Raw genomic sequence first — 23,024 nt, forward strand, 5'->3', positions numbered from 1 at the left:
CTTTATGCCTGCTGAGAAATCAGAAGCTTGAAATTCTACTTTGGCTGATCCACCTAGATCAGAGTTGGCCAACCTGCAGCCTTAGGCCTAATTTCAAAAACCTTCTACAAGATATCATATCAGACCTCTGGCTAGCAAGAACAATGCTCCACCCACCTCTGGCTGCAGTCTTGCCCCTTATTGGCAAGAGGCCACTGGCAGATTACCCCTGAGGGAATGTGGCCATTGACAGACAAATGGTTGCCTACCCCTGATATAGAACATCTCAAGTGGCCCGACTTGCTAGTAGAACACCCTTGGCAGCAGTTGGTTGATGTTCTGGGAAAGTACATGACTATGCTTTCAGCATAGCATAGAGAGACTTTTTTGTTTAACATTTCAGGCATGTTAATTTAGGATGAGAAATGAGTCCTGCCAGATAGAGATCCATCAAGGTAATGCCATTGATTCCAATCTTTGTAACCCCACGGTAAAAGCTAAACCTCGTTCCCTGAAGAGTCAGATTTCTTGAGGGATAAGGAAACATCACACGTATTTTCTTTTTTCTTTTACGTCTTAGTTCCTGTTAGGGAAACCACAGATAGAGAGATACTTCTGTCTCTCCGTCTCATATATACAGTAGATGCAATATAGCCAGACATATTAATTAGAACATTGCAATAATCCAACCGATACATGATAACAAAACCATGATGTTGAATATTTATCGCCGGGCAGATCATGGAGAAACAAAGGCAGCACGCTGTAACGGTTCGCCCACATGCCGTGCACCTGATAGCGGATCTCAGAGGCTTTCAACTAAGCAACAGCCTATTTGCAAAACTCAATGGGAGAGTGGCAGCAGCCACAGCAGAGCAAAAAATAAACAGTTCTACCTCCATCAGAGTACAGAAAACACCACAGAAAACCGCAAAGCTGATGGTTGGCCAACTCTCAGTCTATGGAATGTGCTTCCCTTGGACACCAACTGTGTTTAGCGTCAGGGGCCAGCTAAAAACCTGCCTTTTCTGTCAGGATTATTATTTTCATTTTTTATGGCTGGGTGGCTGGAAAAGTGACCAATGCTCTGTTTTAATATATTCTTGATTTTATTTTCTTTTTATTACTGATTGTTGTATGTGCACATTTAAAGCAATTACTAATCCACCATAAACATAGATCTCTAAGCAATTTGCAACAAAATACAATACAGAATAATTTACCTCATAAATGAAACAGTAGAGTACTAAAAGTGACCGGATAAGTTAACGTTTCAGAAATGAAAATGTTTTTGCAGCACATCAAAATCCGTTCAATGTTGGCATCTGTCTCACTCCCACTGGGCAGGTGTTCCATCATGCAGGGGCTAATGCACTGAATTCTGATTATAGAGATTTGATTTTGGGAGCCAGAAACACCTCCTAAAGCTCAGCCCCTGTCAATCTCTGTGATCTAGCTAGCCTATAGGGAACAAGGTACTATGTGTTTATTCTTGCAAGTCATCCTAGGATGAAGGGCGGAATATACTCATCATGTCCCTGAAGTTCAACTGGCCTTTACCAGAGGCCAAGCTTTCAGTGAGGCAGGCTCATTGTTGTGGAACTCCTTGCTAATAGAGGTTCAGCAGGAGTCATTTACCTCCTACATATAATTTCTAATCTGCTAACCTCACCCTCCTGTTCCTCAACACATGGAAGTATTGAAGGCTAATTGGCCCATATGATCAGCCCCATGTTTTCCAAGAGCTGCGGTTTGGATTAAGCAGCCTCTTATATCTTCCTGGCTTTGCCATTTCTCCACCTTTTATATCTTCCCGGATACCATTTCTCCACCAGGTACTGGCACATCCTCCAGGGATGCTGGAGCACAGCTGGCTGGATTCTCCGGGTGGATATCTTAGGCTTCATCAGCCGGCTTCCCCACTTGGCTGCCAGACGCCACACTCACAACCCAGCACATCAGTCAAACCAGTTTGGTGACATTGTGCCCGCCCTTCTGAGGGCTAGGTATTAAAGCATCTGCATCTTGGAGAGAAACAAGCCCTGTCACCCCAGAGGGCATCCCTCTTGCCGCTCTCTCCCAGTTCGGGGAGGATTGAGTGACAGCAGATCCGAAAACAAAAGAAAAAGAAAAACGGAATCATGGCAAGACAGCAAGGGGCACCCAGATTTGGCACCGCAGGAGTTCTGCTACTGATTTTGGCTGCCCTGATGATTCAAAGAGGGATCTGCAAGCAGTGGCATTATGGATATAATTCTTGTGAGAATGACCAGCAGATAATACCCGACAGAGGTAAGCATTAGAAGTTCCCATTGCATTCATTTAGGCCACCTTTATTTCAACAATTTATATACTGCTTAAACAGCAGACAACAAGCTCAACAAATGCAAGAAAGATTAAAAGAAATCAGGTAATAACTATCAGATCAGAAATGCCTTAAAATGCTCTATGAGGAAGGACCATAGCTTAGTGGTAGAGCACTTGCCTTGCGAGCAGAAGGTCCCGGGTTCAATCCCCCACATCTCCAGGTGGTGTTGGTAGAGACCGCCTGCCTGAAATCATGGATAGCTGCTGCCAGTCAGTGTAAACAGTACTGAGCTAGATGGATCGATGGTCTGACTTGGTATAAGGTAGTTTCCTATTTGCCTATGCTTTCTGAAATATAAGAAAGTATTCAGTAGGTGTCTGAAGTTTAACAGGGAGGGTCCTCCTGTCTGATCCCATTTGGAAGAGAGTTCCACCAAAGATTGTGGGATCGAGACACCTAAGAGTGGGTCTAGGATTCAAGAGTCCTGGGGGGAAAAGTAGTACTTCGGGGTGTGGTGAATTTGGAAGGCAAAACACCTAAGGCTTGTAGGGGCAAACATTCAAGATCCTTGGAAAAGTGATCCTTTAGCCAGCTTCATTTTTATTATTGTTAATGAACAGAGTGATTAAATGATGATAAAAAATGATATTTCTGTCCTTCTAGTGCGTGGTTAGGGCCAAAGAATGAATTCTAAGCTATGATTTTTAGTACAGAACCAGTGGTTGCCAAATGATTCTGGAGTAATTAGGTTAGTGTGGCCAAGCTGTGTGTGGTTTTTTGGGGGGAGGGGGGAGAGTGGCATACAGGAGAAAAGTCTCTCTTGACCCACGATGGAAAGGCTCCTGCTTTTCCTAATTTGACTCTATGGTAGTGATACCGAGTGGGTGTGTTGATTAGTTTTCCTTTTATTTATATCTCACTTTTCTATTAAAATAATAACCAAAGCACATTACAAAAAAAAAAAAAAAAAAATACACGCGTACACACACACACACACACACACACACAATAAGAGAGTGTAATGATACATCATTAAAACAAAACAACAGTAGGAGATCACGGAGGAAAACATCAAGAGGCAGAAAAACTAAAATTAGACTTAACAATTAACAATAATTATACATTTAGTTTTTCTGCCTCTTGATGTTAATTGCTGCTTGAAATATTATTGCTAGACACTGGACAGATTTACTAGGGGCCACACTTCCAGCAAGTAGGTTTACTAGGAAACTCAATCATAAGCTAAGTAGCAGGGGACAAAGCAAGACATCCCCCCCCCAAACATGGTATGATTTTATTCAAGATGTAAAAGATGACTCTTGCATTCTGAGTCCACATCCAACTTTTCAAAGTATACGGCTACCCTGAGACAATGCAACAAACCTTTCTGTACCTCTCTCCTCTCCCCCACACTCTGAATGCACATTGCTGTATGGGTTTGTAATGTGACTTTTTAATCTTTTAGCCTTTATCAGCCTGAGAATTCCGTAAAGATGTTCCTGACAGTATCCTCTTTCCCTCCCCCTCCAACACAATTATTCTTCTTATTGCTAGTTTCTTGTTTATGTTTGCATTTATATTTGCTACTGATCTCTGTATCCTATTTTGAAACAAAGTGCCTCCTTGAAATATGCAAATCAGTAAAAATATGTTTGTTTTAGTTTTTTATATTTTTAATTTTAAAAACAACCAATAAAAACTATTGATATAAAAACTACAATTATATTGAGAATAGGGAAGAGTATTTTTCAATTCTCCACATTTCCACAACGGCTTTCAACATTTTAGTTGCTAATTTATGCTACCATAACACACTTTTGTGTGCAATTTTGCCTAATATGCACATTTTTTTTGCAAAGCAACTTTGCCCCATATGCATTTTGTATGTCATTTCCACTAATATGTGCATTCATATGCACACCTGCATTTCTGTGCACATTACTTGGCTGGAGAACTGCACTGCAAAAAATAAAAAAAGAGAAATGCTAATTTAAAAGGATGACTGTTCTCCAGTCCATATCTTGTTTCAGAAAGTGCAAACTGGGTAGACATGCCTTTAAATACAAACTGAATCAATTCCCACCCCCATCCCATCATAAAACTAGCAAGTTACTGATTATGGAAGAATATAATGAAAGGGATGGTAGTCACATGGTCTTTGGAAATTCCAGTGCTAGGTGAGGTGGGTGTACACGGATCGTATAACAACCCTTATAATTTCCCGCTATTCAGCATCATTCTGAAGCATTGTGGGTGATTAAAAAGGGTGGCTAGACACAGCTGCCCAGTCCTGTTTGGGTCACTGCTACTGCAGCCAGGTAGGCCCCACTAACAGAGGGAGGGACCCACTAGAGGACACTTTGCCCAGGGAGCCCATCTCAAACTTTGAACTAACCCTGCTTCCTACTCTGTGTCATCTTGCATATGGAAAGGAACTGAGACCATAGATGTCCTAACAACTGCAGTGTTTATATCTGGATGCACAGAAAGAAGAAGAGAGTGAGAAAGGGAGGTTGATACCAGAGAGCATTTCACATAGACTAAACTTCTTTGGTCACCATCTCTCTTTCTCCTACAACACACCATTTACAGTAATATGTGGTTAAGCCTGCCTAGTGCTTCCTCCTTTGTTAGAAGTGGGCAGAAAGTATGTTGCCAAGTTCTGAACTGGCCCCGGGAGCATCACTTCAGGAGCAGGCTGGATCAACACCAGCTTAGCAGGTGATAGTGCTTATCTCTACAGCCTGGAAAAAACAAACACCAGTTGCTGATTTCGGCATATCAAACAGCTGCTTCAAGGCATAAGAGCAAGCTAGGCTGGATTGGTTTCCTCATCTCCTGGCCAGTTGCCATCCTGATGTACAAATGCGAAGCTTAAGAAGGGACCCATCCTGCTGATCCTAAAAGATGGCTGAGACGAGGAAAAGCGCTGTAGGAGACCATATGTGGGAGACCATTTGCTTTGTGTGCAGAAGGTCCAAGATTCAACCCCTGGCCTTTTCAGGTAGGGCTACGAATGCCCTCATTTGGAAGCCTTCCTTATTAGGTTGTCCCTAGCATCTGGTGTCCAGATTTTGCTGCCACAAAACATGGAATTTCCATAACTTTAGAGCCATTGATAGGCCTATTTCTTACCCCTCAGAGCAAATGTTTGGAGTCACTGATGATGTGGCTGAGTTAGGGGGGTGGGTGGCACCACTTTGCAATAGTTCTGGTCCTACTTGGATGGTCGTTTCCAGAGGGTGATGCTTGGTCAGTGCTCTTCAGCCATGTGGAGCCTTCCATATGGGTTCCCTCAGGGTTCAATTTTATCCCCTGTGCTATTTAACATCTACATGAAACTGCTAAGTGGGGCTATCTGGAGTTTTGTCAGCAATATTCTGATGACACAAAGATCTACTTCTCCTTTACATCTATAGCTATGGCAGTGGATGGGCTGGACCATTGTCTTGCTTCGGTAATGGACTGGATGAGAGCCAACGAACTGAAGCTCAACCCAGATAAGACTGAGACACTGTTAGTGGGTGGTTCCCTAGACCACGTGGGTGCCTGCTCTTGATGCGTAGCTTGCGGGTACTTCTGGATCCTTTGCTGTCACTTGAGGCTCAGGTGGTCTAAGTGGCCCAGAGTGCCTTCCATCAACTTCGGTTGATGGCCCAGCTGTGCCCCCATCTGGACAGGATTAGCCTAATTTCTGTTATCTATGCTCTGGTAAACTGTAGGCTAGATTACTGCAGTGCATTACATGTTGGGCTGTATAAAATGGTTTGGAAACATCAGCTGCTGAAGAATTCAGTGGCCAGATGGCTTAGTGGGGCAGGGCAGTTTGAGAATATTACACCATAGAATCATAGAATCATAGAATCCTAGAGTTGGAAGAGACCACAAGGGCCATCGAGTCCAACCCCCTGCCAAGCAGGAAACACCATCAGAGCACTCCTGACATATGGTTGTCAAGCCTCTGCTTAAAGACCTCCAAAGAAGGAGACTCCACCACACTCCTTGGCAGCAAATTCCACCAATCCTGGCCGAATTACACTGGCTGCCAATTAGTTTCTAGGCCCAATTAATAGTGCTGGCTTTGATGTTAAATGGCTCAGGACTGCAATACCTGAAAGACCACTTCTCCCCATATGAGATGACCCGGACCCTGTGATCATCAGCTGAGGCTCTTCTTCATGCGCCTCCTTCATGAGAGGTCTGGAGGGTGGCAACACGAGATCAGGCCTTTTCTGGAGTGGTTCCCCATTTGTGGAGTGGTTCCCCATCTCTCCAGGGGTGGATTCATCTGGTGCCTTCATTATACATCTTTTGGTGTTTCTCTTCTGCCAGGCCTTGGGCTGATTAGCATTCTATGTCCTTTTAAATGTGTGTGTGAGAGAGAGAGAGAGAGAGAGAGGGAGGAGATTATGGGTTTGTTTTGTTCTGGTTTTAATATGTATTTTGTGTTTTTATTTTGTATTTTTATGCTGTGAACCACCCTGAGATCTTCAGATGAAGAGCAGTGTATAAGTTGTAGTAATAATAATAACAATAACAATAACAATAATAACAACAACAACAACAAACAACAACAATAATAAATAATAATAATAAATAAATAAATAATAAATAAACAAACAAATAAATATTGAGACCTGCCTAGCCCTGAAATAGAGAATTTGCTACTCTTGGTGACCCTTGCTTTCATGAATTCCCAGCTGCACACATGTGGGTGGAGCTATTTGGAAAAAGAAGGGTGTGTGAGGTATCTGGGAATGTTACATGATATTCCAAAAGATATTATGGGATAAGCTGTTTGAGGACTTCTTGAGTGTGCTGTGTGCCAATCTGGGTGGTGTGGCTGATTGGATTAATTATGTATGGATTGTGTGCATATGGGGTGCGGATAATGTGTCTGTGATTCTAGTCCTGAATGATTTATGCAGTGCTCTCTCTCTCTCTCTCTCGGGAAAAAAATGAGATGCTGGTACTCATATCTTGATAAAAGTGCCATGGGTGTCAAAACAATATAGTTGCCATGGGCACCAAATAAGAAGGAGAAGGAGGTGATAGTACTTTCTACTGGTGGATATCATCACCCTTTGATCTAGGACAGAATGGTTGTTGAAGAAGCTTCCAGGATAATCCTACAGCCACAAATATTTTCCTACAAAAGTAGTAGTTTGACAAGTCTGCCACTGGAGTCCCCTAGTTTCTTTCACAGAATTGTAGTTCCCAGGATTTCCCCTGGGAATGACTGTCAAACCAATTTACATATGTAGCATCAGTAGGCCCACATGGAAATGGGAGGCAGCAATAAATAAATACTTGGGAATAAAATTTTCACTGTATTTATTGCTACAGTTGTCTGCAAATTATTATATGATGCAGGCTTCCTTGTTGTGAAACTCCACTGCGAAGTCTTCAAGCTAAAACCTTTATGCTGAATAAATGGATGGTTAATTACTAATGATGATTTCCATAATTAGATCTGATATAACTTTATTTGTTAGCTTGCTCCTCAATGGCAGGTTAAATAGCTCCGTGACCACATGATTGACAAGCTATAATTTAATCCTGAGGTTGGGAGAGTGGTTTTTAAACATTCCATGGCATCAGTTTAATGAATTCAAAGTCTGGCACTAATTGAACTAATGAATACTGAACACCAAGCTAATTGCACTAGATACATTTGCTCCTCAACTCATCTGACATAATGGTGCCAAGGTTCAAGTGAAGATTGCACTTCCCTTGAATTTAGTTTAAATACAGTGTTTAAATAATTTGCTCCCACTTAGCACATCTTATGCTTTTTTTCTTTATTGTCCTCCTCATGAATTTGTGTGGTATGCATGTACCATACAAATAATAACAGATTTGAAGTTGGCTTTTCCTAGACAAATCAAAGTTAAAGCTAAGCATGATTTATTCTTGGATGGGTCAAATGTCAAACTCTGATTACATTTGTAGATAGTTTTGCTCTTGTCCTTGTGACCATGCCAGAGGAGGGGCAGGGGAGTGCAAAAGGGGGGATCTGGGAGCCTGAGACTCATTTGTGTAGCACTAATCCAGGGGTGGCCAATGTTGTAGTCTCCAGAGGCTGTTGGACTACATCTCCCACAAGCCCCTGCCAGCATGGCCAATGGCCAGGGATGATGGGAGTTGCAGTTCAACCACAGCTGGACTGCCCCTGTACAAAGCAATGGATGCACATATCCACCCTCTTTCACCCCTTCCTTTCCCCCCTTCCTGAAAGAACTGCATGCTACTGCATGCCACAGCCCAAACCTCCAAGGGATATGGCACTCCCAAGTTCTATATAACCTTCCAACCTTTCTGTTGCTTGGGAGATTTTGTTAGCAGCTTGTGAATCACCTTAGTCATCCTGTCTTTGGATGTGACTGCACACCTCACCCTTTCCCATCTTGTATCTGTGGCTTTGCCATGGGTTGGGAAATCACTAATCTCACAGAATGGCACACCCTCATTTCTCCCACTGTAACAAAGGGGAAAAAAAAGCAAACTGGAAAACAAAAAACCTAAAGCAAGATTCAATTTGTATTGAGAAAGATAGTTCTGGCTGACGAATGGATTAGGATGATGTGAAATCATGAATATTAAGATTGTGGGTTCTGACTCTGCATGTGTGAGATGTATTAGAGCTGCTTGTCTGATTAGGAATATCCGTCAATTAATTGCATCCCTTTTAGGGATCTTAACTGATTGAGGTTGCATATGTTGCACATCAGGAAAAATATGCATATACTAATGAAACTAGCATACAAAACTATTATATTCAGGAAAGCTGTGCAAAACTATGTTTACTGGGCAGAATTACATATAAAACTGTGTATATTAGGATAAATTTGCACTAAAATGCTGATGAATTTTCACAAACTGTTGCAGAAATGTGGAAAGCTGAACAATGAAAAAAATGAGAAACTGAAATTGACAAATTTGCAGTGCACATTCAAAACATTGTTTCTAAAGGAGTCCTATTCAAAGCAGATCCCTGCAATTGATGTGCCTCAGTTAGTAATGTCCAACTTAAACCTTTTTCCTAGCTTCAGGCATCCTACCTGTAATTTATTTGTCAGATTTGGCATTCATGCAGCCTGACAGAATTTGACATGGAAGCTGGTTTACCTGGTGGTTATGGGCAAAGTGCACACATATTTCTTGGGCTTGACTGTGGGTTAGCAGCCAAACCTAACAAATGCATATTCTTGCTAGTTGGCATGAGAAGCTGCTAAGTCCATGGAGCTGTATGGCTGATAGGCAGATACTCAGACCATAGAAATGCAATTGGTAGAGAGGGCTCAGTGTAGGGTTGCCATATTTCAAAAAGTGAAAATCCAGACACAAAGGTTTTTGACCTTTTTTCATAAAAGTTATTGAACTTTCCTTTCTGAGGTTTTTGTTTTTAGTTTTTGATAAAATCTCAACAAAAATATATATTTTTGAGCTAATTTTTAAATGAAAATCACCAACATCTATACTACTGACATGGGATGCCATATGTCAGAATTCCCTGGACATTTCAGTGATTTTTGCCTGGATGTTGCTTAAGGGGGCTGAATACCAGCTACGTCTGGAAAATTCTGGATGTATGGCAACCCTAGCTCTGTGCATATAGTATTTTGCCTGTATAGTTTTGACTGCTACTGTTTCTGTGAACTGAAACTGAGAAACTGTAAACTGTCCTGGTGGTAGAGGAAGTAAAGCACATAGACTCTCCTACCTGAATCAAAATACATTATACCAGACAATCAATGGTGATTATGTGATATAATAAATTGATTAGGATTGATTACATTTTTGGTTATGTCAGACACAGGAGATTAGTTAACATATATTATAATTTTTTTAAAAAGCAATTATATTTGATTTGGAATGAATTAGATTGTGTGCCTTTCTTGTAATCAGAAATTACCACAATGGTTGGATGTAACTGGGATATATATTTAGAGGGGAAAACGTTGTACATGCTATACTGAAAACGAAAGCACTGGATTCTTTTTAGCTTGAAAGGTATACAATTGATAGGCATATTTCAGATCCCTAATGGTAATCAGGTAAGTGCCTAATTTTCTGGGAGAGAATGAACTCCAAACCAGCTATTGTTTCAGGAATTCCAAGAAGAAACTTCCAGGCAAAGATTTGCAATTCAAATCTATTGTGATGTCATCAGACTTGCTGTGTGCTCCCTGACAGGGTGGACTAATTCAGGGCGACTAATTCAAAATACATTATACCAGACAATCAATGGTGATTATGTGATATAATAAATTGATTAGGATTGATTACATTTTTGGTTATGTCAGACACAGGAGATTAGTTAACATATATTATATTTTTTTAAAAAAGCAATTATATTTGATTTGGAATGAATTACATTGTGTGCCTTTCTTGTAATCAGAAATTACCACAATGGTTGGATGTAACTGGGATATATATTTAGAGGGAAAAACGTTGTACATGCTATACTGAAAACGAAAGCACTGGATTCTTTTTAGCTTGAAAGGTATACAATTGATAGGCATATTTCAGATCCCTAATGGTAATCAGGTAAGTGCCTAATTTTCTGGGAGAGGATGAACTCCAAACCAGCTATTGTTTCAGGAATTCCAAGAAGAAACTTCCAGGCAAAGATTTGCAATTCAAATCTATTGTGATGTCATCAGACTTGCTGTGTGCTCCCTGACAGGGTGGACTAATTCAGGGCGACTAATTCAGGAAACACTGCCCTGCATCTCAGTTGTCCTCATTTGCCCTCAATGATGTCAGTGCATAGCTAAATTTGTTTAGCTATGTAATTGTGCTGCGCCTCAGTCAACCCAAATTTAATATCTTATATACTGCTTGATATAACAAGAACTCTAAGTGGTTCACACAAGCTGCAGTCATAAAACTGCAAGCAAAAACAAGTCAGTACACAATATCGACATGCAATAAATACCCAGTAAAGCATTGAGCAAAACGTTAAAACAAAAACACTGAAATTGCAAGTGCACTATTACCGTGATTTGGAGAAAAGACATGGTGGACCACATCCCTGAAGCATCTCTGACAGTGAAGGAAAAACTGGGCAAGATGGACAAAGCGTCTTCTGTCAAGGAACTTCATGTGTTCCTTTCGTGACATCATTAAATGGCATTGATTTGATATCTACAAACTTAAGGCGTGCCCCCCTTTCTTTTAGTAGGAAACTCTTCCTGTGAAACACTGTGCAGCAAAAAGCAGTTCAGTTATTAGATCAGCTGTGCTCTCCTCCAACAGTGCATTGGCCGATGCCATTCACATTCAATTGACATCTTATTGGCCAGCATCTTTTGTTCCCACTGCTTGCCCTTGTCTGAGAGCTGCGAGATGGAGATCCTGTCTCCTCCTGTCCATTTCACACCAAGGCTTAGGTTTAAGCACAGTGCCTGGGGAGGTGGGAGAGAATTAAAAAAGCAGTGTCAGCATCAGGAGCTGGGGAGAATATTTGGGGCAATCCAATCCTCCCCCCAATTATTTTCTTCTTCTTGGAATAAAAGTCCTGTGATTACTTCTGGGTTTTGATTGTGTATCTTTAGCTTTAAATCCTGGGTCACAGTTGCCCCTGTTGATTCCTCCTCTTTCTGTTGCAGGTTATCATATGACTCGTTCCCATTGGGGTAAGTTTTTATCACCAGACTTTTTAACCTTTTACACTGGGTTCTGGGGATAAGCAACCTGTGGCCCTCCAGATGTTGCTGGTGTGGGCAATGGTCAGGTATAATGGGAATTGGAATCCAACAACATTGGAAGGCAACAGGTTGTCCATCCATGTCTTGTGCATTCCAGGGGACCCCACTAAGCAACACAATATAGACATCCACATCCTGCTTCTCTACTACAGATGTATCTTAGATCCTGTGTTTAGAGGTCACCTATGACAAGGCTAAAAGTGCAAATCTTTGCAGTGGGATGCAACAAATTCCCTATGAGCACAGGCAACCCAGGACTCAGCTATGCAGTTGCAAATACAATGTTTTAAGTGTGCTGTAGAGTGCATTATACAAATGTAACAGTAGATGGTGATGGTGAGCTATGGCAAATTCAATATATTTTTCAAAACATTAAAAAAAAGCATTTTCACAATGTTTTTTTATATGTGTCTAGATTCCACCCCTGTTACTTCTTAAAAGTTGCTTTGGCATGGAATTTGGTCTCCGTAGTTGGGGTAGATGGTTTCAATGCCTTTCATCTCTTGATATAAGGCAGCTTCCTATGTTCAAAACATGGGAGAGGTCTTGGTCTCCCCTTTGTTGTTCCCACAAAGGTTGTCTTTTCAGTTAGGGCAACATTAGTCCCTCACACCTGTTAAATTTGAAGTTTGATGCAAAGTTCAGAATGCTGAGAATCTTGTAGTGTCTTTAAAAGCAAGCTTACGAGGTCTCGTGGCTGAAACAAAATGAATCTGAAAATGAAACATAGTAAGGTGACGTAGTTCAGTGCTCTGTGTTATCCTTTTCCCCTCTTTGTGCCTAGCAGAAATAGAATAAGACTGCAATCCCTTTACACACTTGCCTGTGTTTAAGCCCTCTTGTCAGTGGAACTTACTTTCCAGTTCATAGGCTGCGCCGCATTTTAGACACAAGGTGTAGACATGTGCCAAATCTACTTCCTTTGCAAAATGCATTGTCTAGCAGGCTTTGGAAAAAAAATGGAAATAAAACCAGTATCCATCCAAAAATTTTCCATTCCCCACTCCTCCATGAGTGATTTTACAGCTCTGGTCACACAAGAAGGCTTCCATTGAAAATATCACCATTCCAATCTCTGAAAGGCTTTCAGTATCATCACCAGCACCTGAATTAGGTTCAGAAACAAACTGGAACCCAGTGCCATTGCCTTAGCAAGAGAAGCACATGTACCCAGCAGGTGGGCCCCTATTAACAGTTGGCCCACTGCATTCTAGACCTTTTGGAGTTCTTGGAAACTTTTCAAAGGCAACCCCAAATAGAACACAACAGTAATCTAGGAGTGATGCAACTAAGGCATCAGATGACCACTCGGAGAACAGGATGCTGGGCAAGATTTGGCCTTTTGTCAGATCCAGCAGGGCTGCTCTCCTGTTCTTAAGGAGTGTGTTGACTTAGCCAGATGTGCAGTGTACAGAACAGATTGCTCCCAGTGTTGAGTTTAACCCCACCCATCTCTTTCTTTTCCTAGTATGTGGGCGACCAATCACCCTGAATAGAAATGTCGGGGGTGAGGACTCTGTGGAAGGTGAATGGCCATGGCAGGTCAGTGTGAAGAAGATGGGCAAGCATATCTGTGGAGGGGCTTTGATAACCCATGATTGGATTGTGACCGCAGCACATTGCTTCCCACCGTGAGTAACCCAGAAATGGCTCTTTTCCTCCCACCTGTAGTCCACTGAGCCCGAGACTCTTTACAAGTCAGGTGGGAGACTATCCTATAAATGCACCCCCCCCACTGAAAAGTCCCTGTTCTCTGTGTCAACCATGTCATCTCAGATGTTGTGGGAACTATAAGAAAAGCCCAGAAGATATAGGCTGTTTTCAATATATAGATAGGTTCGCATGAAGATGTGTCATCCTTTGGATATCCTGGCCCAAGCCCTGCAGGTCTCTGTGTTAGACTACAGTCTTGGGGGTAATGCAGATTATGTCCAAGGCAAAGAATCCAGTTGTCTATAGACTACAACCCTGGTCATCTATCTTTCAAAAATAATCTCTGCTGAATTTCTCTCCTGACCATTGTAATTCCCCACTCAGCATTCCTATTCCTTGGAAACCAGGTTGCATATTTTAATTTATACATCCACTGCATTTCTGTTTCTAAAAATAAACTGAAGGCAAATATTATGAGGCAGCTTCATATTGTTTTAATGTTTCACAGTATGTTAAAGCTTATAAGGTTCTGCAAATTCTGCTTTCCAGACCCAGGTTTAAGAATAAAGTATTCAAGTTCGGTTATCTTGATTAGTTTGCAAAAGAGCTGAGATATGGACACATGTTTCTTTTAAAGTGCCTTAACAAAAGGTATTTTCAGGGCTTTTCGCCCAGCTGGAACTCATCGCAAATCAGTTCCAGCACCTCTCAGGTGGGTGCCATTGCCATTCTAAGAGATTGAGGGAGGTTTTTTGAGAAACATAGCACTGGGTATCTTAATGAACTTCCCAAGGACATGAAATTAACAAGGAGCTCTGATCCAATCTGTTAGCTCAACTGCTGCAAGGCTTATTTTAATTAGCTGAAAGAATTGTTTGGCAAGATGATTTGTTTTGATCTGGTAAACTTTGCTCTTGGCAAACTTCCTAGCTGTAAGATGCTTCAGATAAAGTGTACCCAGAACAAAGGCACAATGGGAAATCAGAATCAGAATGTCCATGGGACCATCTCAGGCTTAAAGTGCAGGTTTGCCCAATGTGTCCCCCCTTTTTGTTGTTGTTGCAAATTTGAGATATTCTGAATGCTTCCCTGGGTCTAATAGCATCCCAAAGCCTCCTGATCCCAGCCAAGTAAATTGTATGCAATGGCAACAATGTTCCTCATAGCAATTTTTCATCCATCCCCTTGCAGAGAAGGTGATCTCTCCCAATACTCCGTGCTGCTAGGGGCCAACAAACTGGAGAATTCCTGGCCCCACAAACAGTCCATAGGAGTTGGAGACATAATCAGAAATCCCCGCTATGCAGGGGAGGCCACAAGTGGAGACATCGCCTTGGTGAGGCTGATCTTCCCAGTGAGATTCACCAATTACATCATCCCAATCTGTGTACCTGCACCCAACGTGGACTTTCCTGCAGGCATGATGTGCTGGGTCACTGGCTGGGGAGATATCAGTGAAGGACGTGAGTACTGGGAGAGGGAAAAATGTTAGAACTGGACAAGGTTTCCTTTCTTGTCCAGGAAAATGCAAAATAATAATGATGCACCCTTCCTGCTCTAAAAAGCCTGTTTCTAAGATCCGTGCCCCAACTTTCCTTTCCCTTGTAATGGGATTTGCTGAGAATATGTATGAATGCTTTGAAAAAATACTGTGATCAATGGTTAGTGGTCATGATGGCTGTATGCTAATTCTGGGATCAGAGAGAGAAGGCTGCTGCCCTTGTGTCTTGCTTGTAGGCATCTGATTGGCTAGTGTGGGAAGCAGAGGGCTGGAGGGGAAAGGATGAAGCTCAGTGCTAGAGCACATGCTTTGCACTCCAGCATCTCCAATATAATACAAACGCCCAGCCTGCTTGAAGAAAATTAGGAACTTGACTTACATCTGGAGCTTGGTAAGTATGCTAGAAGTAAAGGTTGGTCTTGCATGTTACCCAACAATTGGAAACTAGTAAAAACTTTGTTCCAGCTGATTGCATCTATACCCTGAAGGTATACTTGCTTGACCTTCTTGCACATCTGTTTACGGTGTGCCTTCCAACTCACAAATGGATTGTGCAAGTGGTAAAGGAAATATAATAAAATGATGACCGTGTCTCCATGTTTCTGCTTCACTATCCCATGTTCTTCACGTCAGAGGATCTGCCTTCTCCAAAGAAGCTCCAGAAGCTTCAGGTGCCCATAATAGATCTTCAGACCTGCAGACGGCTCTATAGTATTGACATGGGACCAAACCTGCCCCAGAAACCCATCCAGGACGACATGATGTGTGCCGGGTATGCTGAGGGCATGAAGGACACGTGTAAGGTGAGGGATTTCTCTCATCAAGACCTGCCTTCAGTTCCACATGGATAAGGCCCTTCCTGTCTCACTTGCTATCCAATTCTATTATTCTTTAAGACACCTGATATTCAGCCTCGCCATTGAAAAGAGACTGTATGAGATGGCATACATTAACTGTCCAGGGGTCCTTTACCTTTTCCCTTGTGGGTCCTGCTTGTGGGCCTTCATGGGGCATCTGATTGGCACCTGTAAGAACAGGACGCTGGACTAGATGGGCCTTTGGCCTGATCCAACAGGGCTCTTCTCATGTTCTCATCCCCTCCCCACAAAAAACTATGCATTCCCAAACATCTTCTCCACCTTCAACGTACGTTTCTTTGTAAAATGCATTTTGCTTTGGTTTCTGAGCTGAGAACTACACTGTTGGGAAGTATGAGAAAGTTTCCCCACTCCCTAACAACCATGCCACACTGAATCACAAATGCATCTAACACCCATCTTTGTGTTGGCCTAGGGTGATTCTGGTGGCCCACTGATGTGCAAGATAAACCAGGAATGGCTGTTGGCTGGTATTGTCAGCTGGGGAGAAGGCTGTGCTGAGAAGAACCGCCCTGGCGTGTACATACGCCTTACCGCATATCACGACTGGATTCACAGGATTATCCCCAATTTGGAATTTGTTGAACCTAGGAGGGGTTACAATACCCGGATCAGGAATCAAGGCACTTCTGGAGCTGTTGGGAGGGGACAGGCCTTCATAACTGCTCTGCTACAGGTTTTGGTGTGGACCCTTATTCATATCTTGCCATAGGATCTGTGGGAAAAAGAAGTTATAAGTGGTCAAGTGCTGCGGGGTTACCTCTCATCTCATCTTTCTCCCATTCATCTGCCCAGGATTCTATCCACTTGGCTGTGAGCAGCACTTGCACAGGGAGATACAAATGAAGTGAGGGCATGGATGTCTCTGCAGACGTAGAGATGGTGTGGGGCTTCCTTCTCAGCAGAGGGATGCAACACCCTTTCTCATGAGCCCTACTAGCCACTGTTTCCTTTCTTGCCAGAAAACTTTTACATATGTATGGTGCGATCAGAAATCATGGGTAGCTGGGACTGGGGAGCTGGTGGTCTCTGGAATCATCATATGCCTGTTGCTGGGTGATGCCTTAAGGTTGTTGTTATTTAGTCGCTTAGTCATGTCCGACTCTTCGTGACCCCATGGACCAGAGCATGCCAGGCACTCCTGTCTTCCACTGCCTCCCACAGTTTGGTCAGACTCATGTTTGTAGCTTCGAGAACACTGTCCAACCATCTCGTCCTCTGTCGTCCCCTTCTCCTTGCGCCCTCCATCTTTCCCAACATCAGGGTCTTTTCCAGGGAGTATTCTCTTCTCATGAGGTGGCCAAAGTATTGGAGCCTCAGCTTCACGATCTGTCCTTCCAGTGAGCACTCAGGGCTGATTTCCTTCAGAATGGATAGGTTTGATCTTGCAGTCCATGGGACTCTCAAGAGTCGCCTCCAGCACCATAATTCAAAGCATCAATTCTTCGGCGATCAGCCTTCTTTATGGTCCAGCTTTCACTTCCATACATCACTACTGGGAAAACCATAGCTTTTACTATATGGACCTCTGTCGGCAAAGTGATGTTTCTACTTTTTAAGATGCTGTCTAGGTTTGTCATTGCTTTTCTCCCAAGAAGCAGGCGTCTTTTAATTTCGTGGCTGCTATCACTATCTTCAGTGATCATGGAGCCCAAGAAAGTAAAATCTCTCACTGCCTCCATTTCTTCCCCTTCTATTTGCCAGGAGGTGATGGGACCAGTGGCCATAATCTTTGTTTTTTTGATGTTGAGCTTCAGACCATATGTTGCGCTCTCCTCTTTCACCCTCAATAAAAGGTTCTTTAATTCATCCTCACTTTCTGCCATCAAGGTTGTGTTCATCTGCATATCTGAGGTTGTTGATATTTCTTCCGGCAATCTTAATTCTGGCATGGGATTCATCCAGCCCAGCCTTTTGCATGATGAATTCTGCATATAAGTTAAATAAGCAGGGGGACAATATACAGCCTTGCCGTACTCCTTTCCCAATTTTGAACCAATCAGTTATTCCATATCCAGTTCTAACTGTAGCTTGTAACTGTAGCTGATGCCTTAAGGTAGGGGTGCCCAAACTTTTTTCAAAGAGGGCCAGATTTCATGAAGTGAACATGTGTGAGGGCCTTTTACCCCACAGTTTTTGAGCTTTTTAAAGGATTTCACCCCAAGACATATACTGCCACGGGGGCCGGATTAAATTGACCAGTGGACCACATTAGGCCCGCAAACGGACTTTGGACACGCCTGCCTTAAGGGACAGAGTTGGACCTCTGAGGCAAATTAATTGAGACTCAAACTACAGAAAACACTCAGCTGTCTGATTCCCCCACTTGTTTTTTTAAGGCAAAACAGCTTTGTAAACTGTCTTAAACTTTCCAGTAGCACCTTAGAGACCTAGCTGGTCTCTAAGGTGCTACTGGAAGGAATTTTATAATTTTGTTTTGACTCCGGCGGACCAACATGGCTACCTACCTGTGTTTTAAACTTGATTGGACTCTTTTGTTTGTCCCACACTGTAAGTTAAAACACATGACCTCTTCCACAGAATCCCAGGGCTGTAGTTGTTATTTTTTTAAAGGGTGATGGGAATTGTAGATCTATGAGGGGAAAAACTACAGTTCCCAGGATTCTTTGTGGGATGAGGGGGTCCTGTGGTTTAAATCTGTATTGAATACATTTTAAATGTGTGGTGTGAATTTCAGCAGGCAAATGGCCATAAAGGAAAGCATTAAGCAGCTCTTCCTACTACCAATTGCAGTTTCCAAGCCAGTTTTGCATTTAGCAAGAAAACCACTGCTGGGAAAGTACCATGCTACGGGACCTCACTTAATGTAATGGTCAGGAAAGCTGAACCTATCCCTTAACATGCCACAGAAAAGCCACCTGAGCCTCTCTATTTTATGTCAGCAGGCATTCCCCAAAGCACCTTTCTCACCCATGTGTGAGACACACACATGCAGATGTGTCAATTCATTTTGTTCCCTAAGGCACAGCAGCAAATGACACCTCCATCTCTAGTCAACATACACAGAACCCAGGGCAGATTTATTTTGACACCTGAGGCCTCTGCCCTTCTCTGGTAGCAAATAATAATAATAATACAACAATAAATTCAATAATTAACAATCTGATGCCCTTTCACGACACTGAAATTCAGGTACCTGAGGTAGCTGCCTGATTCATGGTAAATGCCAATTTCTACCTCTGAGACTGAACTTGCTTTTTACTGCATCAAAGTTGAAAAGCAGTCATCAAAGTATTTTGATATGTTCAAATTGCTAAAGGTCAGCATTATCTTCACCTCACCTCCCCCCACCCAGGTCAGCATATCACAAAATGCATTAAAAAAAAAAGTTTCAACTTTAGGATGCTAGTGTTATGACTATTTTAAAAGTCCATATTTCAGTCTAGTACAAAACTGTCTGTTTGGAATACGTATGTTTGAAACAGGTTTGTGTAAGAGTTGCTTCAAGGAATCCTTACCTTTACTCCCCCTTTATCTACTTCTATCTGCCCACATCACTTTATGTTTTCAAGTATACCTGAAATACAAAATTATAGTGATTTTATGACAATTTAATTGTCATGGCATCCTGGGAGTTGCAGTCTGGGAATAATGGTCTGTTAGGCAGTGTTTCCTCACAGAACTGCAATTCTCAGGAGGAAAGGATGACTTTTAAAGTAATTAAAAACTGTGATGTAGATGATCCCTTAATTAATCACATGCACTATTCCTCAGCTGGCCATGACACTAAGCAGCGGCCATTATCCTGTCTTCTATGGGTTTAACTATTTTCCATTACACCAACCAAATTATTAGCAATCATGTAGTGGGTTTCGGAGAAAATTGAAGATGAGGCATAGACACCCTGATGGTGATTGGCACCACAGTACAAGGGCAAGGGAGATCTAAGAATAATTTTTATTAACCGACCAATCACATCGAATCAAACCAAATTACATAAATTCCAAATTACACAGCCGAATTTTAAGTTTTTGTTGGGGGTACCCATATTTCAAGTTTCGAAGGGGATCCAATCAACTTCTTGCTTCTTGCTGCTGTTTTAATGTCCACAAATGTAACCTTATGATGTTTACAGTACTATCCAGTCCTTTCTTATTGTTTTTCCACATCTCTTGTTGTTATTTTCATATATTTTTCCTTTCTCTTTGTGACCTCTGATAGTATCCACAAGCTGGTTAGAACAGTTTGTAATCCTGCGTGGATATTATTTTTTTATCCAGTAGCCATATCCAGACGTTTTCCATATAACATCACTTCCATACATCAAAACAGTCTTAGCGTCATTAATCTTCACCAATCTGCTGCAGCTACTGCGCAGAATATTTTTACTGAGACCAAAGTTGGGGAGGAATGACTTAACCCTCCCCTCCCTCACTTGCTGCAGTGGTGATTACAGCTGCCCCGATCCCGCAGCCAGGTATTTAATTAAAACAAATTCATGACATGATAGCTAATCACATTCTAGCACAATGTGTAGTTAGGGGCCTTACATTTTGCTTCCTTTATGGAGTCCAGAGCCAGATGCCCTGAAACTTTAGCTCTCAAAATATTCTCAAGAATCTTGTAAATGAATGAAAAGTGGAAAAAATTAAAGGGGTGGAAAAGTGAAAAAAATGAGGGGTGGGAAAATTGAAGGGTGAGTGTTCAAAGTGTTGGCCACTGGAGTGTATGGTTTGTGTGATTTGCAAAACGTCACATATTAATAAAATACTTTGCTTAATAAAATCCTTTGTTGGTGTTCAAGGTTCTTTAATGGTGTATTAAAGTAGCTGGAATAAACAGCAGCACTGATGAAAGATTAAAGCAGAAGGGGGAAATGTTGTAATGCACATTGGATGAAAACAGCCAAGAAAAACAGTCAGATGTCACTTATCAGCTTTCAGTATATCCCTTTTCTGCCCAAGGTGGAGCAATTAATATAAGCTATGAATACCTTTCAGTAGCTGTACGAGGTGAAATAATGTTAACAATGTTTCAACAAGTGGGCGGAACGAAACCCAGGTGCCATGGTTGCCAAATCTAGGCAACAAGAGCAGAGCAGGAACAGAAAGACATACTGTTCTGAAAAACACACCATAGAATGGCAGTTATGGCCACAAGCCCAGCATCAATTACACCACCACCAGCATCCCTCTATCATGGCTCACTGCAGTGACAACCTGCCCCCCCCCCCCGATGCTCAGACATGTAGGGAGCCAGTACATTGGTGCTGCCAGGCACCTCCACCCACTGACCCACCTAAATAGTAAGTTGCCTTGTGACTGTTTTTAGTTGGAAAAATCAAACATGGACATAACTAAATAATAATACCCTCCATTCTGTGCACAATGACACCACAGCACCTCCATGCTGGGAGACCTTACTCCTCTGAGATCCCAGGTAGCCCAGAAGGGGGAGCTAGGGTAAGACTTTTTCTGCCTGAGGTGGAGCAATGAATAGCACCCCCCCCCACAAGTCTAGGTGCTTAGGACCCAAGGCTGGTCAATTTACTTTTTTGGACTCCTGAGGCAGAAAACCCCCACAAGCAACTCTCCTTGACCCTGGCAATCAAAATGGATTGGGCCAGATTAAACGAACTTGGTGTGCTAGTAAAAGATTGCGCAAGGACTCCCATGAGCATAATGGGGCTTCTCCCATGCTTCTTGGCCACTTGCCCCCACATCTCCCCCAAATCTGCTCTGCGGAGTCAGGAGAGCTCCCAGAACAGCATACAGAGGGAGGAAAAGGGAGACAAACACCACAGTGGTGTTGCTACCCAAACAGCCACCGTCCTCCTGCAAACCTTCCTCCAATTATCCTGAATTCTATTGCGTAGGTAAGGGGAACCTGTGGTTCTCCAAGTCCCATCTGCCCCAGCCAGCATGACCAATAGTCAGGGTTGATGGGAGTCATAGTTCAAAATATATGGAGGCACCAGGCTGGGGAGGGCTGTAGAGTGCCATGCACATTGATACTGCTATATCAACCACAGTTGTCGCCCTAGCATCTGTTATATGGAGACTTTTTGAAATATGGCAACCATACTTCAGATATAAAATGTGTGTTTTCATATAACAGTGTCCTGGAACGGGCTTTCCAATGCTTTCCAGATATAAGCCCTCAACAATATCTTTAAGAAATGGAGCAGCAGTCAGAGTAATAATAATAATAATAATAATAATAATAATAATAATAATAATAATTTATTTATACCCCGCCCATCTGGCTGGGTTTCCCCAGCCACTCTGGGCAGCTGCCAACAGATTAAAAACAGAATAAAACATCAAACATTACAAACTTCCCTAAACAGATGTCTTCTAAAAGTCAGATAGTTGTTTATTTCCTTGACATCTGATGAGTTTGAAATCCATTGCTTTTTTTCTTGTTGCTGTTCTTTCACCTTAGCTGTATGTACTCATATGTTCCCTTCTTCCCTGAAATGCACACTTTAACAGAATCATTGGATGCTGTGTTCTACAAAGCTGGAAAGACACAGCTATAGACATTTCAAAACACGCCTCAGGGCTTCCCTGTTCCAGTGCTGAAGAACATTCCACTTTCCTCTAGTACAGCAATTGTGCACTTGGTAGTGATGAAAGAGGCTGCATATTAATCTGCCAAGTTTCAAAAAAAATGAATAAGTGGTAAATGCAGCCTCCTCACAATCTTGACATTGTTTAACACTGATGAAAGCAGAGTTGTGAAAGTCTAGATTATTTATTAGCATCTGCAGAGCCAATCAAATCATATTATTAAATATATACTGCAGGATGCACAAGACTCCTACAAATCAAGGTCAAAAGGTTGACTGAGGTTGCAACACTATATACACTTACCTGGGAGTAAATCCCATTGAACTTATTAGTGTTTACTTCAGGTAGACATGTATAAGTTTGTACTGTTAAAAAATAAATACCCTATACTATGTATCACATGCTCCGAACCTGGTTGTGCATTGGCCACAACCTTTTGTACAGCAGGCTAGTTGTACA

The 23,024-nt window shown here is 42.2% G+C and overlaps 1 protein-coding gene and 1 long non-coding RNA gene across 2 annotated transcripts; one reads left to right on the top strand and one right to left on the bottom strand.

Annotated features, from left to right (window-relative positions):
* Positions 1 to 1,902: 1,902 nt before the first annotated feature.
* Positions 1,903 to 16,782, top strand: LOC309327707 (serine protease 27-like). Its single transcript, XM_081837109.1, has 6 exons — positions 1,903 to 2,271; positions 11,902 to 11,928; positions 13,469 to 13,631; positions 14,845 to 15,116; positions 15,788 to 15,957; positions 16,448 to 16,782. Exons 1-6 carry the CDS (start codon positions 2,121 to 2,123, stop codon positions 16,742 to 16,744), a joined length of 1,080 nt encoding a protein of 359 aa, XP_081693235.1. The 5' UTR covers positions 1,903 to 2,120; the 3' UTR covers positions 16,745 to 16,782.
* LOC309327727 lies at positions 12,381 to 12,942 on the bottom strand. Its single transcript, XR_014150632.1, has 2 exons — positions 12,857 to 12,942; positions 12,381 to 12,713 (listed from the first exon to the last, which is right to left on the bottom strand). It is a non-coding gene; the product is annotated as an uncharacterized lncRNA (long non-coding RNA).
* Positions 16,783 to 23,024: the final 6,242 nt, after the last annotated feature.

The sequence above is a fragment of the Podarcis erhardii genome (genome assembly GCF_964252035.2).
Source record: "Podarcis erhardii genome assembly, chromosome: 13".
Classification (NCBI taxonomy): domain Eukaryota; kingdom Metazoa; phylum Chordata; class Lepidosauria; order Squamata; family Lacertidae; genus Podarcis; species Podarcis erhardii.